Raw genomic sequence first — 17,604 nt, 5'->3', positions numbered from 1 at the left:
TGAAAAACAGAGTCCCACGTCCCAGGGATTCCCCCATTTTTCTCTGAATAGACAATACATTTATGTAGTTCAACTATCGAAGAATGTACAAATTCATTTGCCCCCCGTCCCATTCCCATTCTACCGTCTATTAGGTTTGTTTCTTCTATTTTCATTTCTTTACACAAAGACAAATGTGCTTATGTATGTTGGTTCCTCAGACTTCTCAAGTACTTTCCTGGGGCAGGTGCTACCATTATGCCCCTTTTAGAGATGGGAAGACCAAGTCAGAGATGTGCCTTTGAACCCAGGCTGCCACTATACACGTCGGGGCTCACCAGTCTTTCCACTCCTTGAATGCGTCTCCTGGGAAGGTTTTGCCCTGCTCCCATCCCTGACCCGACAGAGAGGCTGGAGGTGCCGACACCAGACCCCTTCCTGGCCTCTAGGCCATTAAGCTGCAGGAGGGCAGACTTAGGGCCAGATGGGGAGCTACAGACCTGAGAGCGGGGTGCCACCCTGCCAGAACCCAGTAGGCAGCTCTCAGCATACTCCAGCAATGCTACCGGCACCCAGCCTGGCATGCCACAGCCCTACCTGAATGTCTGCGTTGTCCCCCCACCCCCCCGAGCCTAGGTAGTTGACCAGAAGTTTGGGATCTCCCTCACCAGACGAAGGTCTTCCTGGGGACTGGAATGGGTTGTTAGGGTGGCCAGGGACAGTGACTGAATGTCATGCCCTCAGAAACTCTCAGGCCACCCTGAGACGGGGGATTCGTATCTCCTCTACAAAAAAGAAAACTGAGACTCATAAGAGTTAAGTAACTTGCCTAAGTCACACAGCCAGTGAGACTCTGGGTTTCAAGCCTGGTACATGACCTCAAAATGAGAAAGGTGATTTCCCAGCTCTCCAGGGGGTGTGTTTTGTGGGAGGGGATGCTCAATTCCCTGTCAGTAAATCCATTTGTGGCACAAAGGTGAGAAAATGACACCATCTTTCCCTGGAAGACAAAAATCCCTGGAGGAGGTTGCTTGGGGGGAGGTACAGGCACAAGTGTCCAGCTAAGGAGCTAGTGCAGTGCCCTCTGCTTTTGCCTAGAGACCTCGTGGGCAGCCTGTGGTCATGCTAGCATTCCAGGGGCCTGCCTGGCATGTGGGGAATGTCCCAGCAAGTCTTGACCTTTGGAAAGGCTCAGAAAAGGGAAATGTTCCTTGACGGGTGGGGTGGGTGTCTGTAGGGAATATCCCCTTTAAGGGAGGAGGATGGAGAGTTCGGGTCCTGAAGGGTGTCATTCCTATGTGCCGGTTCAGGGTCCTATAAAAAATCAGAAGGCACACTGGCCCTAGAGCTGGGACCTGGGCTCTGCCCTTCAGGGCTGTGCAGCCTGGAGTTGTCACACCTCTCTGACCTGCCCAGTAAAAGGACACACTACTCACCCCCCTGGTCCAGAGATCAGACCCTTTGGCTTCGGTGTCCCCACAATGGGAATGCTGGTTACCTGTGGGGGCCACTACCATAGAGACTTATTTGGGCCAGCCAGGCTGGGTGCCTGGGCCACCTAGAGGGTACTGGGTGGCTTTCAGGGTAATGTCCTGAGAGGCAAGCCTCAGGGAAACGGCCTCCTGAGGGCCAGACTACAAGGCCTGGGTTGGGTCTGTTGTCCCCACTCCAGCTCCTGGCCTACCCGGCCCCCGCTCCCCTATGGACCCACAGGTACTTGCAGGGGCCCCCGTTGGCTCTATCAAGGCTCTGCTCTACGGCCACCTCCACTCTGTAACAACCTCAGACCCGCTTCGGCCTTTCTCCCTGCCAGGTTTGGAGTGAAGGGTCTGGTGCTCTGGGTGAGTCCTGCGGCTGTGGCGCTGCGGAGGTGGGGCTCTGGCTTTCGGGGGGGAAGGGGCGGCGGCCGAAGTGGGGAGCCTACAGAGGCTGTGCAGCAGGAGGGGACGCTGCCAGCTGAGCCACCACCCGCGCCCTTGGGGCTCCAGCGCAGCAGAGCTGGCTCCCTCGGCCCCCGCGCCCCCTCCCACGCCGAGCCCCGGCAAGGGGAGGAGCCTCGAGGTGCTGACGTCACCCCGCCTATAAAGAGGCCCGGGCGCCTAGGCCGGCTTTGTGGAGCGCTGGGGAGGGTGCGCGCTGGGTCGCGGCCGCGGAACAAAGGAGCCGGGCGCTGCCGCGGGGACCCGCCATCAACCTCCCGGGCCGCGCCGGGCCCTCCGCCCGCCGCCACCATGACCGCCAACGGCACGACCGAGGCAGTGCAGATCCAGTTCGGCCTCATCAACTGCGGCAACAAGTACCTGACCGCCGAGGCGTTCGGGTTCAAGGTGAACGCGTCGGCCAGCAGCCTCAAGAAGAAGCAGATCTGGACGCTGGAGCAGCCGCCCGACGAGGCGGGCAGCGCGGCCGTGTGCCTGCGCAGCCACCTGGGCCGTTACCTGGCGGCAGACAAGGACGGCAACGTGACCTGCGAGCGCGAGGTGCCCGGCGCCGACTGCCGCTTTCTGATCGTGGCGCACGACGACGGCCGCTGGTCGCTGCAGTCTGAGGCGCACCGGCGCTACTTCGGCGGCACCGAGGACCGCCTGTCGTGCTTCGCGCAGACCGTGTCGCCGGCCGAGAAATGGAGCGTGCACATCGCCATGCACCCGCAGGTCAACATCTACAGCCTGACCCGCAAGCGCTACGCGCACCTGAGCGCGCGGCCGGCGGACGAGATCGCGGTGGATCGCGACGTGCCCTGGGGCGTCGACTCGCTAATCACGCTGGCCTTCCAGGACCAGCGCTACAGCGTGCAGACCGCCGACCATCGCTTCCTGCGCCACGACGGGCGCCTGGTGGCGCGCCCTGAGCCCGCCACCGGCTACACGCTCGAATTCCGCTCCGGCAAGGTGGCCTTCCGCGACTGCGAAGGTCGCTACCTGGCGCCGTCGGGGCCCAGCGGCACGCTCAAGGCAGGCAAGGCCACCAAGGTGGGCAAGGACGAGCTCTTCGCCCTGGAGCAGAGCTGCGCCCAGGTCGTGCTGCAGGCGGCCAACGAGAGGAACGTGTCCACGCGCCAGGGTGAGTGGGGATACCGCCCCCGCCTCTCCCGGTGCATGCACAAAGCGCACTCCACCCCGGGCCCTCCAGCCGCCCGCCCTTTCTCGCCCGCGGCGCCGCTGCAATCCGGAGCGGCGCCCGGTGCGCCCCCGCCAGGCGCGCGGACCACCTCGTCCCGCCTGGGAACGTGCGCTCGCTCTGGCCCGGAGGAGGGGGCGAGGGGTGGGGCTTTCGCCTGCTTTGGGCGCCGCTGCACAACCCCCACCCCGTGCCTGGTTGGGGCTCCCCAGGCCCCGCATAGGCGCTGACGTGTGTGCCACCCTCCGATCCCCCTGCCGAATGTGGGACTCCTCCACGCGCGCTGATTCCTCGAATCGGCAGCCCCAGCCCTTGGTGAGACACCCATCGCCGTTTCCCTCCCCCAGTCATCGGGCTTTTAGCTCAAGGGCGGAGGCGAGGGTCGTAACACGCCGAGGCTGCGCCCCCAACCCCCACGGGCCGCTGTTCGCCGGCGGGAGGGGGAGTCTTTGATCTCCGCGGGGTGAGCTTCCACCTCCTGGCCTTCCACGCCTTTCCCCACCCCCTCTTTGCCGGGAGGGGTCGGCCTCTGCTGGGGTGGGGACCCCCGAGTGTCTGCCCTTCCCCCCAGCCCCTCCTCTCACGCCGGCCCTTTTTGAGGCCGCGGCCTTTGTGAGCAGGGGGGCGGGCTCCTCGACCGGGCCCTCCCTCGCCCCCTTTGTCCTGCAGATGGGAAAACCAGATGCGGCGGGGCGGGGGAGGGGAATCGGCTTTCTGCGGGTGCCCCCTGCTGAGGATCTCCGTACGCCGCCCTCAGGCCCAGTTCCCCTGTCCGGAGCCTCTCCAGGAGGCAGCCTCCCTCCACGCGCCCTGGCCCCCGGGACGGCGTGGCGCGGTTGGCGGCCCGCCAGGCTCCCCGGCCCTGCGTCCGTTGCGCGTCCCCGGGGCCGGTGCGCGCTGCTCTGCGGGCGTCCGAGGGCGCCCTCAGCGCAAGCCTGGAGATCCCAGCCCGGATCCCTTGGGAAACTCCCTACCCTCGAGTGAACCCACCCGAAGGCTCCCGCCTGGAACAATTGGCTGCAACTCGATGCGTCCTTTCCTAGGGCCTCCCAGTGGCCTGGCTATTTCCTAGCCCTGCAAGCCAGGAGTGAGCCCCCGCCTTTCCCTCCTTAGACTCTCCCCCAGGTGGCTTCTCTTCCTTCTGGTGTGCCCACCCCTCCTTTGGCGAAGGCAGTTGATTCCTGAGTTGATTCCTAGAGGGACGTGTGGGGTCTTGCTCCCCTAGATGGGAAGTTGGACCCCAGCCTATGGAGGTAGCTGGATGGGAGCCCAGTCAGTGGCCCCCTCCTGCGGATGGAGGCCTTCCTCCTGATGGCCACCCTCCTGATTGGGATCCTCCAAGGGGGTCGCAGCCCCATGGCAGTTCAGGTGGAGTACCTGGTGGGGTGAAGGCAGCTTTGTGCCTGAGTTTGCTGATTGACATGGGCAGTATGGCTTCCAGTCCTACAGATGGGTGGGTTTAGGTCCAGAGAGGCCAAGCCCAAGGTCACACAGCTAGGAAGCAGCATGCAGAACTGGGGCTGTTTGACTCCAGAGGGGGCTCTTATCTGGACCTCCTCGTGCCTCCCAGCCTCTGGGCATACGTGGGCTTCCCTTTAAGGTCTCACACAGTACTGGGTGGGGCAGGAGCTCCCACCTGTTATGCAGACATTGAGCTCCTGCCAAGTATGATATGCAGTGGCCTGAGTGGTGAACAAGTTGGCATGTTCTGGACCCTTTCCTGGTGGGGCTTGTTTTCTCATTGGGACATGAGCAACATTCCAGGGGTGTCAAGAAAAGTCCTGGGGTACACCAGGGATCTAGATTAGATGGGGGGGACACTTAAGCTGACCTGAAGGATGAATCGAAGGTAGCATGAACCAGGTTTGGAATGGTGTTGCAGGCACAGCTTGTGCAAAGGCCCCGAGGCAGGAAGGGAGCAGAAAGCCCCGGGTGAGCTTGAGACTGTTTCTGGTAGTCACTGGCAAGTCTGGTCAGATGCCAGCTCCTCTCTAGTAAAGCTTGCTGGGGTGTCATGGTGTGATTCAGGCCGAGGGGCAGGAGTAGCTGGAAATTGGGCCAAGAGAAGTATTGGCTCATCTGTGAGTTTAAGGGACATGGAACTGGGGAAGAGGTCTTTGGGGGCTGAGATTAGGGCTCCACTGGCTTCAGATATTGGTCCTCATTTCATTCTCATGTTAGCTGAGCCTGGGCCTTCCTGGTGGCATGGGGGATGACTGCAGGATGCTGAGTCAGCATCGGGTATGGGGGGGACAGAGGCCATTTTGGACAGGCCTGCGTGGCAGCGTCTGCACTTCTGACACATGCTGGGAAATGCCAACCAGGAAGGAGGAGGATTCTGGGCTTAGCGCTGGGGGATGTGAATCACCCCTGCAGGCCTGCACAGGCTGCCTGGTGGGGGCGGGGTGCTCGCTGCTGAAGCAGCAGCCTGAGCTCCTGCCTCAGTTTCCCCATCTGTAAAGGACTGGCCCTGGGCCCATTCTTTCAGCCAGGCTTTATTTCTGGGAGGAGGCCATCACAGCCACCATTAGAGGCAGGGTTGGCCACCAGGAAGTGGGGTCCTGGTGCCTCAGAGCTGATGTGAGGCAGATGGCACATTACCATCCTAGGTCCTGGGAAGTGGTAGAGCTGTGACCATTTTACAGATGAGGACGTGGCTTGGGCAAGGGTGGGGGATGGCAGGGACGCAGTGGGAACCTCACCTGCTCTGGGCTTCAGCCAGACCCTGGGCTGTGCCTCACCACATTTTCCAGCCAGTTCCAGAGCCTCCTTGCATCTGGCCAGCTGTGCCCTGGGCACTCCACACTTAGGAAGTACCCTGTCCCAACTACTTGAAGGTGAGGTTGGCTGACTGAGGAAGGGCCGGTCAAGTTGGGCTTTGTAGGATGTATAAGAGTTCTGATGAGGTAGGGCATTTCAGGCCTAGGGAATGTATGGCTTGTGCAAGGACAGAGAAGAGATTTGAAGTGGTCAGGTAGTGGCAAGAGCTGACTGGAAAGAGGGGAGGGGAGGGGAGGTCACAGATGCTTCCACACCCCTTCCCTAAACTGAGTGGGGCTGTGGGTGGTAGGGAGCGAGTGCTGGGGAGTTTGGGAACTGCTAAGGCCAAGGGGGATGGGGACCAGAACGGGTATTAGGCAAAGAGGGGGTGCTCTTCTGATCCACCAGAGAATGACTCAGGCTGGGGACAGGGAAAGCCATGGTAGAGGGGGATAGGCGGGGGTTCTGGGGGTCTCCATAGGGCTCTCTGGAGGCAGTGGGGAGGGGCCCATGGGCTCCCTGCATCTCCTGCTTCCCCAGGGCTCCTGTGGGCCTGTGACTCAGGTTTTCTGTGCTGCTGTTGATGAAAAGAAAAATCCCAAAGAAAACCCTGTTTCCATAGTAACCTAGCTCTAATTAGAGACTCCAAGGCCAAGAGGGGCCTTCCTGCCTGGGCAGGGCCTTGGAGCCAGGAGGGGCCCTGCTGATGGTAGGGGGGACAACTCCCGCTACCCCACCCATTCCTGTTGGGGGTGGAAGACCTGGAGTCCGCTTGGCACCAGGCCCCTAAATCCTTTCAACCTCCTGGCAGAATGGATAGACTGGCCCTTCTGACAGGCAGAGGGGGGAACTGAGCCCAAGTGAGGGGGAAGTACTCACCCAAGGCTGCCTGGCTCTGGATTCGGGGACCTCCCTGGCTGGCCTAGGCCTTTCCATCAAACCAGTCCAGGGCTGTACACACCAGGCTGACAGGATCTGAGTAACAGCAGATGGTGGTATATGGCCCTGGGCAAGTAATGTCCACTGCAGACTGTGCCTTTGTTCTTCTGTGGGGGGAGGACATTAGGCGTAACTCCATGGGTCCAGCCAGTGTATGTCCACAGGTAGCACAGCGGCGGCCCTGGCTAAACTCTCAGTAACTAGTCTCATTGAGCGCCTTGTTTTCTTGCAAGGCTGTTAAGATGAGCCCTCTGAAGCCCAGGCTGAGGCTGAGCTGAAGACTGGACTTCTGCTCCAGGTCCCTTCCCTGTCTCCTTTGCCCCTCTTTCTGGAGAGCCTCCTCTGTCTTTTCTGCTGCTGAGGTGTCCTCAGAGGGGCTTTTCCTCTTGTCTGTCCCCTTCCTTCCTATCAGCCAGCGCACGATGCACGGGGCAGGTGGGCTTCTGCAGAGCAGGGGTGGGGCAGGTCGGCAGGTTTGCTGGGTAAGGTCTGAGCAAGGGGGGCACCCCAGCCCCAAGTTGTGCTCCCAGGTGTGGCCTTATGATGGTTCTATTCTTGGTGGTGGCTTAGGCAACCTGCAGACCCAGCCCACTCACCCATGCTCACCCAGTGATTCCCTGGGGTGTGATGGTGAGTCCAGCTCACGGCCCAGGTCTGGGGTCATCAGGAGATTCCTGACATCGGGGCCAAGGGGATCCAGCAAGGCTGAAGGGCTGAGCTCAATGGGGCCTGAAGGTCTGGCTTAGGGCCCTGAGCTACCAGTGGAGAACATGTCCACAGTCCATAGAGGGGATGGGGTTGGGGTAGGGGGCCCGCAGATACGTGAGTCTGCTCCCCTCCCCTCCTGAGAGCCACCAGGACCCCTTACTGTCTCTCTGGGTGACCTTGGCCAGGACACACCACCTCTGCCTCAGTCTCCCTTTTTGAAGGTTCCCACCCCCTCGCACTGATGTGGGGATGTGACTGGGTTAGGAAGGGACTGACACCTTTCAGACCCTCCAACTGGTGGTCCTGGGGAGGGTGCTCACAGATGCTGGCTGTGCTGTTACCCGTCAGCCTCCAGCTCCTCGTCTGAAGGGCCACCTGCCACTCAGAAAGGAATCATGGCCCAAATAGTGACACGCTGGCAAGTCTTGAGCCCAGGCAATGGCACTCTGCGGCAGACAGCCCTTCTGCTGTGATTCTTAGAACCCAGGGCACTTAGGGGATGGGAATTTGTTCTGTTGGAACAAGGATGCCGGTTCCAGGTTTTTGCTGGAGTCAGCTTGGATATGCAAAATGATGCAGATCATATGCAAATCTATAGGGAACCTCAGTATCTGCAGGGGAAACACACCCGCTGCTCCTGGGTGCTCATCCTGGGTGCAGTGGGCAATGGGAGAGGTGTGGATTCATTCTTACGCCTTTATGAGTTTCCTAAATTTCCTGAAATTTAGGAAATGCTGTCCAGTTTTACTCTTGAACTCTTAAACAGTACACAGAAGTAGGAGGGGTATGATGAAGCCCACCTTCCGTCTCCCCCAGAAGCAGTATTCTGCCATTTGCTTCATCTGTCCCTGCATTCACTGTTTTTGGTTGTGTAAAAAGCAAATACCTGACATCAGGGCATTTCATCTCGAAATGTTTCTGTCTGTATCTAAAAAATGAGGCCCTTTTCTGACATAACGACGTGGTTAGCAGTAATTAATCCTTAATATCTAATCCTGGGCCACATTATGATTCTCCACATTGGCTCTAGAAGGTCTTTCTGCCAAGAAAATGATAGGAGAAAATGCTGGGAAAACGGAGGTAGCCAGCCGTGCTCCTGGGCTGCCCCTGCTGGGTCCTCTCATGTGCATGTGGAGGGGTTGTGGCAGCGTCCAGCCCTGTGGCAGCGCCCAGCCCTGCGGCAGCCCTGTGTGTGCTTACGTGTGAGGGCAGGGCTGCGGGTACCAGCTGGAAGCTCTGCTCTCCCTGCAGGTATGGACCTGTCAGCCAATCAGGACGAAGAGACCGACCAGGAGACTTTCCAGCTGGAGATAGACCGAGACACCAAAAAGTGTGCCTTCCGCACTCACACGGGCAAGTACTGGACGCTGACGGCCACGGGGGGTGTGCAGTCCACCGCCTCCACCAAGTAAGTGCCCTGCCCATCCCCTTGTCACTGCTCTCCTGGCCAGGCTGGCCCTTCCCATGAAACTGGGGCCTGGGCAGCGCCAGCTAACTATCCCACCATCCCCAGGAATGCCAGCTGCTACTTTGACATTGAGTGGCGTGATCGGCGCATCACACTCCGTGCGTCCAACGGCAAATTTGTGACGGCCAAGAAGAACGGGCAGCTGGCCGCCTCGGTGGAGACCGCAGGTAGCTGCCCGTGGGCACCCCCCAAGCCCTGTTGCCCTGGAGAGTCTAACCATGCCATGGTCACCAGGCAAGACCGCCTGAGGCCCTCCCTATGGTGGGCATCCCCCCAAATGGGCCCCCCCAGTCTTCCCCCAGCGCTGGCATGCTGTGTAACCCTAGGCTCCTGCTCTCCCACACTCTGGGCACCCCAGCTCACCATCATGAGGCTCACAGCCCCTCCCCTTCCTGGGCCAGGGGACACAGAGCTCTTCCTCATGAAGCTGATCAACCGCCCCATTATTGTGTTCCGCGGGGAGCATGGCTTCATCGGCTGCCGCAAGGTCACGGGCACCCTCGACTCCAACCGTTCCAACTACGACGTCTTCCAGCTCGAGTTCAACGATGGTGCCTACAACATCAAAGGCAGGTTCTCCTGGGGACGGCTGCTGGCCGGGGTTCCCCGGGGACGGGCTGGGGGCAGTGTCTGGGTGCCTGTGTGGCCCTGGGGCTCAGCCTGAAGCCCCATGGGGACACGTCCCGTCGCCACCAGGGGCTCTAGGCTGGGAGCATCCCTTCCCCCCCTTTTGTCTGTACAGGAGGGAGACTTCCCAGCCTACCCCAGACAGAGCTAGAAGAGGGCTGAGGCGAGCAGAGAGGGATCCAGGGTTCTGGAAATGGTGGACCGGGTGGACACTTGAACTATGAGACTGAAACCCTGGTGGGGGGAGTGAAGATGGTGGCGATGGACCCCCATCCAGCGTGGGAGGCTGGGGAGCTTGGGTGGGCATCATGGACCCCACCTTGATTCTGGAAGCCATGAGTGCAGGGTGGGAGCAGGGCCTGACAGGGTCTCGCTCCCCCAGACTCCACAGGGAAGTATTGGACGGTGGGCAGTGACTCCTTGGTCACCAGCAGCAGTGACACGCCTGTCGACTTCTTCTTTGAGTTCTGTGACTACAACAAGGTGGCCATCAAGGTGGGTGGGCGCTACCTGAAGGGGGACCACGCAGGGGTCCTGAAGGCCTGCGCTGAGACCATCGACCCTGCCACGCTGTGGGAGTACTAGGCCCCACACCTGTGTCCCCACGCCTGTGTCCCCACCCTGCCCCTGACCCCTCTCGCTAACTCTTCTCCAGGTGGGTGCCTCCAAGGGTGGCAAGCCCCTTGCCTTTCAAACTGGAAACCCAGAGCAAACTGTCCCCACCTGTTGTCCCGCGTGGCCTCTCCCTGGGTGGGTCAGCGGCAGCAGCCTGGTCCTTGGAGGGATTTTGGATCCCTCTGTCCTCTCTTTGCCGTGGGTGAGGCTGGCACCTCTTTCTTCTGACCTCAGATGACTCTGAGCCTTACTTCCCCAAAGTGGCCAAGGAGCAGTGGGGGCTGGAAGGCCTTCCGGACCCCCTGGGTGCGGCGGGGGTGTAACTGGAATCTCCTGTCCCCTGCTGAGATCCCCAACTTCCTAGGAGCCAGGTATTTGCCCCAAGCCCCTAGTCCTGGTGCACCAGCCCTGCACCAGGAGGAAAGCCGTGCAGGGTGGGGCTGAAAGAGTGCCCACCACTTGTCCCCTCTGCATGGAGCAGGCCTGCCCACTGCATGCCCTGCTGTGGTCCGGGGCCCTGCTCCTATCTCCTCTTTCACCCTGGCCTCACTGGAAGGAGAAAATGACCAAATCAGTATTTTTTTTTAATGAAATGTTATTGCTGGAGGAGGCCTGGTCATAGCCATGAGTGGTCCTCACGGGGCCTTGTGGGGGGCAGGGGCGTTTCGGTGGCATCTCCAGGCCTCGGTTCCCTCTCTGCCAGTTAGTGGTGGGGCAGGCAGAGCCCCATCTGAATCCAGAACCTGCTCCACTTCCCCGGGGGCTCTCACTGGCCCCCTCCCAACTGCCTGCCCAGTCCTTGGCCTGTGTCCCTACCTGGTGGTGCTGGGCCTTTGCTGCCTCAGCCAGAGTCTCCAGTGGGCTGATGGGTGCTCCTTGTCTGACTGGACTCTGGGTCTCGGGGTGGGATGAAGCTGGTTGTCACTCAGCTGGGAGCCTGTGAGGAGCTGTCTGGCCCCAGGCTCCCAGCACTGCCCCTGCCAGCCCCGACTGGTTCATCTCCACCATGCATCTCACTGGGTGTCTTGGTCTTTTATTTTTTTGTAAGTGTCATTTGTATAACTAAATGCCCATGATAGTAGCTTCAGACTGGAAAGAGAAAAATAAAATAACGCAAGTTCAACACCCCGAGGTCGCCTGTGTGTGTTGGGGATGAAGGCAGGTGGGGAGGGGTGGGCCCAGGGCTCCAATGGGTGGTCTGAGCAGCCAGCACACCTCCAGGCAGAGGAGGCTCTGCAAGAGTGTGAACCCCTGTCATCCTCCAGAGGCCTGCAGTAGGAGGCATTTGGGGTGGGCCCGTGCCTCCATTTTAGAAGGTAGAGTTCAAGCCAACAAAAATTGGAGCAGGTGCGCTTAGACTAGAATTTGGAGACCTGAGGCCCTGGGCTGCCCCCTTCCCATTAATGCAGGGAGCCTATTGGCATCCATCCACACCCCTCCAAACAGGGTGCTCAGGTCCCCCTTCAGTTGGGATGTGTGGGGAGCAAGGGCCCAGTAGAGGCCTTGGGGCTAGTTGGCTGGATGGGTAAGCTTGGAGCTCAGGACAGGTTGCCTACATCAGAAAGCAGGACCTCTGGGAGGGAGGGAGGCATTTTCCCACCTGCAGACACGAAGCTGAGGAAGTTTCCAGCTGTGTGGGGGTACCTGGGTCCTGAGCCCACAGTCGACCCCCATGTGGCCAGCAGCAGGGGCTCCAGGTGGCAGTCTGTGGTCTCCACTCACCCTTCTGCAGTCCCTTTAACACGGCACCCCTGGGGGAGCTGGCAATCCCATCCTACAGAGGAGGAGACTGAGGTCAGAGCAGCAAGACACAACCTTGTGTGTGGAACTGGGTGCCCTCGGTGTCAAATAAGGTGATGATTGAAGACAGACTAACGCGGTGAGCAGCAGGGGCACCACCAGGCCGGGGAGATGGGGGTAGCTGGGTCGGAGGCGCCAGCTTCCTACCTCGCTGCCTGAGTTGGGGGGGGAAGTCTCGAGATTGACTAGGACAGATGGGGGCTACAAATGGGTGTTGGGCCCCTAGCCGGGCAACCCCCCCCACACCCGTTAAATCCAGGCTGGAAGCCAGTGACGTGTAAGGGAGAGCTGAATGCTCAGGAGTCAAGCTCTTCCCGACTTAGGAGGAGACGCTCTAGGAAGCGGTTCGTTCAGGGTGGGGGTCCCCCAGTTGGGCAGTTGTAGAAGCAGCGGGGCGAAGTGGTTCCCTGCGGTGCCGGGGGACCTGACTGCCCACCTCGCCCACGGGGGCAGGAATAACCTAACTCCAGCCCCCCCTCCCCCCCCCCCCGTCCCCCCGCATCCTCTGGGCCAGGCACTGATTCTGGATAACATTCATTGTGCAAAAATGGGCGCTCTGCCACGTGGCTGCACGTTCGGGCAGTGTGGGTTCCCGCCTACGAATGAGGCATACAGTCTGATGGAGGAGCTCGCAATTAGGGGAGGAGGAGGAGGACCTAACCCAGTACAAAGGACTGGAAGGGAGACCCAGGCGGAGGAAACCGCACAAGCAAAGGCCAGATGGGCGGAACCTGGGCAAGAGGTGGGGCGGAGCCTCGCTGGGTCTCAGGGGAGGAGAGACCCATTGTCTCCAGATCCACGTGGAGGCAATTGGGCATCTTCAGAAGGAGGTGGACTTTCCCATGGGCGCACGTGGGGCACCTTCAGGATCACCAGACTCACCCTGGGCACCAGGGTTCCCCACTTCCTGGTCTTTTTGGACCTTTGGGTCTCTCCTGTGGGAATTTGCTCTGGGGCCCCCAGGGCTCGGATTCCAGAGCAATGGGTACAGTTCTACTCGCTCAGGATTCCCCATTCGCAGGGGCATGGCCCATCCCAGGCAACCCGGCGTGCACACACCACACATACAGCCATGTAGTTACACACACACCCACACACACACTGCCGCCCAGCACAGGGTTCCAACCTCTTCCAGATCCTGCCTGGCAGCTTCTCTGTACCTCCAGCTGGGTCAGGGACCAGCAGGAACCCACAGCTCTGAGGGTGGGTGCCCCACGCTGGCGTTGGAGGGTGAGCAAGAGTCCAGCCTCTCATTACTCAGATGAGGAAACCGAGGCCTCGAGGGTGCTCAGTGACTGGGCAGGTGCAGCTCCAAGTTACTTGTCAGGGCCCAAAAGATCCCAATTGAAGGGAAAATACTCAATTTAACTTGTAAGGAAGAAAAACAAGAGGAGAGGCAGGCTTGCCTTCTTTCCTCCCCTGGTCCTTCTCTGTCAGGGCACGCGTGCCAGTACCTAGCGGCTAGGTGCAGGCTGGCTGTGGTGTTGGCATGTGGCACAGACAGAGAAAACGGCCGCCCAGGGCCTGACCCAGCCCTGGCCTCCCCATTCCTGTCTGCTGGGACCTCCACAGGCCTAGCCCTTGGATTCTTCGTTGGGATGGACCCCGAGCCCTGCTGCGGGGGTTGGGGGGTGGGTTATGAAGCTGTTCCCAGCCCCAGGAGGTCTCCGGTGGGTCCCTGTGGTGGTTGAGGCCTCTGAGCCTCCTAAGTGTCATTCCATGGCACATCCCTTCCAGTTTGCCTGCCCTCCCAGCTCAGGCTCCTCCCCTGTTCATTTCTGGGGAAACCTCGGTGGAGGACACCCTGGACCTGGCTGGGCCCCACTTCCTCCAGGGCCGAGCAGCATCTGCTACAATTGGGAAGGATGAGAGGTGACCTCCAGTGACCTTGGGACCTCATAAATCACACAAAGGCATCCCCACAGCCTGTATGGACTCCCTAGGGACGCTCGGGCCTCAGTTTTCTCCATTTGAGCAATGGGCAGTTGGGTTCCTGGCTTCCCTGGGCTATGGGCAGCAAATTGGTGGAGGGGCTCTGAGAACTCTGGGCCAGTGAAAAAGGAAGGTAACAGATGGGGTCTTTCCAGGCAAAAGCTGGCCTGGAGCAGGGGCCCAGGCCTGGGAGCGGCAGGGCAGGGCTGAACATTTGGCCCGAAGCCCAAACCCTTTAGTGGGTCCCCTGGGTTTAACCAGGAGGCTGGGCTTCCTTGAGCGCTGATAATGAACACAAAGGGTGTACAGAGATGGGGGGAGGAGGAGCTGCACTCCCCTTTCCCCCTTCCCTGGTCTGAACCCCAGGAAGGAAGGGGGAAACCCCCCTTCCAGGAACCCCAACTAGTGCCAGGCACTGGGCAGATGCTCTGAATGGGTTACTATCATCATTAAGAAATTAATAGGGTGGACGGATGGCTCAGTTGGTTAGAGCGCGAGCTCTCAACAACAAGGTTGCCGGTTCAATTCCCACATGGGATGGTGGGCTGTGCCCTCTGCAACTAAAGATTGAAAACAGCAACTGAACTTGGAGCTGAGCTGCGTCCTCCACAACTAGATTGAAGGACAATGACTTGGAGCTGAGGGGCCCTGGAGAAACACAGTCTCCCAATATTCCCCAATAAAATTTTTTTAAAAAGAAATTAAGATAATAAATACATAGGGTATAAAATCAAAGGGTCTCCCAGCCCTAGTCCTTCTCCTTCCAGAAGTAATACTGTTAGTAGTTTTTTATATTCTTCCAGAAAATTTTATTTAAGAAATTAATATTAGCCCTTACAATGTACCAGGCACTATGCTCCAATGAACTCATTTAGTCCTTGTCATGGCCTGAGTTGTGTCCCCCAAATTCACATGATGAGATCCTAACCACCAGAACCTCAGAGTGTACCTATATTTGAAAATAGGTAAAAAAAAAATAAAAAAATAAATGTAAAACAAAGATTAAAAAGAAAACTGGATCTTTAAAGAGGTGATTAAGGTAAAACGAGGTCAGATGGTGGGCCCCAATCCCACATGGCTGGTGTCCTTATGAGAAGAGATTAGGACACAGACACGGAAGACCACGTGGGGATATAGGGAGAAGATGGCCACCTACAAACCCAGGAGAGAGGCCTCAGGGGAAACCAGCCCTATCTCCACCTTGATCTCAGATTTCCAGCCTCCAGGACGGTGAGAAAATATATTTCTTTGTCTAAGCTGCCAGTCTGGAATACTTTGTTACGGCAGCCCCAGCAAACTGACAGTCCTTCTAACGCCCCCAATGGCAGGTAATACTGTCATTCCCATTTATCTGTACAGAAACTGAGGCTCCGAGAAGTGAAGTATCATGCTCAACATCACATGCCCAGTTCGCGGTGCAGGTGGGATTTATACATAAAACATGATGCGTATGTACAAGCACATGGGCACTCACATTCGTGACCGGTTCGTCCAGAAACAGACGGAGACCAGCATTCAAGGCCAAGTGGTTTGTTTGGAAGGTGACCCCGGGAAGCAGGAGAGAAGGGGAACCGAGATGGGGAACAAGAGGAAGGCAACAGCAGTCAGCACAGTGGACAATGGCAGAGGCCCCCCACACCCCCTACCATGACCCTCGACTCTGCAACCACGGGGTGGGACAGGTGGGGTTTCCAGGCAGCAGCTCTCTGCCAGAGAGGGGGGAGCTGAGGGGCTGTGAGGGGTGCTGGGTTTCTTTTTTCTGTTTTTGTATTTCTTTAAGTGTCTGTGAACTTCACGTTTTTTCTGCTTGGCACAGACTAATCCTCCTTTAAGCTGTCAGGTGGGCCTCTGGTCTAGGGCTGACGGCTCGCAATGGATGGTCACGCTCTCCTTCTGAGCGTTCCAGCTCTGCTCCTGCTCCAGGCATGGGAGGCATCCTCTCTGCTGTGCTACTCCCACAGCTGTGTGACAGCCGTGTGTTAGCCTGCTCCTCTCTGCTGGTCCTTCATCTGTGTGACCTCATCTCTAGTCAGCTGAGGACAGAGGGGACCCTCTGCAGAACCTCTCTGGGCGGCTTTCTCCTTCCTGCACTTCTGCCCACGGGGATTCTCAGCCTCCCCAAAGTTTCAGCGGTCTCTTCAACTCCAAGAGTCCGTTTGGCCCCAGCAGGGCTTCCCATCCTTGTGTCCATGCAGGCAATGGAAAGTTGCAGAGTCCACTTCGCTCAGGGGTCACTGACCTTGCTCCTGTAGTCCCATGTCTGAAGGCCAGTCTTCCTTTGTCTGATTTTTCAGTTATTTAAGGGGGGCGGGTAAATCCATCATCCTTGTTACTCCATTATGGCCAGAAGTGGTATTATATTTCTGCCTTTTCTTTCTTCTTTTTATGAACAGAATGAACCTACCATACAACTTAAAGTGTATATAATTCAGTGGCTTTTGTATACTCACAGAAATGTGCAACCATCACTGCAGTGAGGTTTAGAACATTTTATCACGACAAAAAGACCAGACCCTTGGTTACCCCCTATCTCACCCCCATCCCGCTCCAGCCCCAGGAAACCACTAATCTGCTTCCTATCTCTATAGGTTTGCTGACTCTGGACATTTCATATCAATGGAATCATACAGTCTGCGGCCTTTTATGTCTGACTTCTTTCACTTAGCATAGTGTTTCAAGGTCCACCCACGGTGTCGTGTGTATAAGCACATCCTTCTTCTTTATGGCCACATAATATCCCACTGTATGGACAGACTACATTTCATTTATCCACTCATCAGATGGTGGACATTTGCTTGTTTCCACATTTGGCTCTTAGGAATCATGCAAAATCATCACTGGATGAAAACTTGCTAGGGAAACATATCTGTAGACTTATAACTCCAGCTCTTGATTCTGTGCCCGTAGAACACTTGCAAAATCCGAGCTCACTATAGCCAGCCCAACCCCTCCACTTTACAGACGGGGAACCTGAGGCTCCAGCTGGCACGGGCCTCGCCCACTGTGCCGCCGGTGGGAAGGGCCCTCACACGTTATCTGATTCCAAAGACAATTAAGGTAACCTTGGTGTGGCTTCTGTAGTCAGGTTGTCCACATACGGTCTCTCATTTAATGCCCCACAAACCGCCTTCTGAGGTCCTTTTATCCTCATTTCAGAGATTTATTTTTCCAACACTTATTTCCTGGGCATGCCAGCTCCTGAGCACAGTGGTGTTTCCAGTCCATCTGGAGGGAGGTGTTATGTAAAACGTTCCACAAGCAGGGAACTAATCTGAGGTGGTCAGTGCCTCACGGGGAAAAGTCAGGGGACTGGGCCACGTCTCAGTCAGGAAATAGCAGAGCCGGAGAGGAACTGAGCGCTGTGCCTCCTTCAGCAAGGCCCAGCCTCCAGGACACTCTTGCTTCCTTTGTGGCCTTGCTCCCCAGGGGACAGGAGAGAGACGTCTGTGGGGGAGGTGTCAATGTCCCCCGGGGTCAGAGGCTGAGAAGGTTGGGCCAGCCATGCAGGCTCAAGAGCCACCGGGTCATCAGCTCTGTGCCCAGTGCCGGGTCCCAGTGTTCCTGGGAGGAGACCAGCCACCCGGGCCTCCAGCAGGTCCCGAGTGTCCTGTCATGAGTTCAGCTTATGGACACTCTGACCCTTTTAACTCAGGTGT

At 58.1% G+C, this 17,604-nt stretch overlaps 1 protein-coding gene across 1 annotated transcript; it reads left to right on the top strand.

Moving 5' to 3' along the window:
- The first annotated feature begins 2,087 nt into the window (after positions 1-2,087).
- On the top strand, positions 2,088-11,343 carry FSCN1 (fascin actin-bundling protein 1). The gene is made up of 5 exons (XM_081035538.1): positions 2,088-3,042; positions 8,758-8,914; positions 9,020-9,141; positions 9,376-9,543; positions 9,984-11,343. Exons 1-5 carry the CDS (start codon positions 2,211-2,213, stop codon positions 10,184-10,186), a joined length of 1,482 nt encoding a protein of 493 aa, XP_080891664.1. The 5' UTR covers positions 2,088-2,210; the 3' UTR covers positions 10,187-11,343.
- The last annotated feature ends 6,261 nt before the right edge of the window (positions 11,344-17,604 follow it).

Source organism: Rhinolophus hipposideros, assembly GCF_964194185.1.
Source record: "Rhinolophus hipposideros genome assembly, chromosome: 23".
Classification (NCBI taxonomy): Eukaryota; Metazoa; Chordata; class Mammalia; order Chiroptera; family Rhinolophidae; genus Rhinolophus; species Rhinolophus hipposideros.
The sequence above is the reverse complement of the archived record's forward strand: the minus strand, read 5'-3'. Positions and strand labels throughout refer to the sequence as shown.

Coding starts and splice junctions, on each gene's coding strand:
- FSCN1 (XM_081035538.1), top strand. CDS start 2,211: ATGACCGCCAACGGCACGACCGAGGCAGTGCAGATCCAGTTCGGCCTC. Junction 9,142..9,375: donor CGCCTCGGTGGAGACCGCAG/GTAGCTGCCCGT, acceptor TTCCTGGGCCAG/GGGACACAGAGCTCTTCCTC. Junction 9,544..9,983: donor TGGTGCCTACAACATCAAAG/GCAGGTTCTCCT, acceptor TCGCTCCCCCAG/ACTCCACAGGGAAGTATTGG.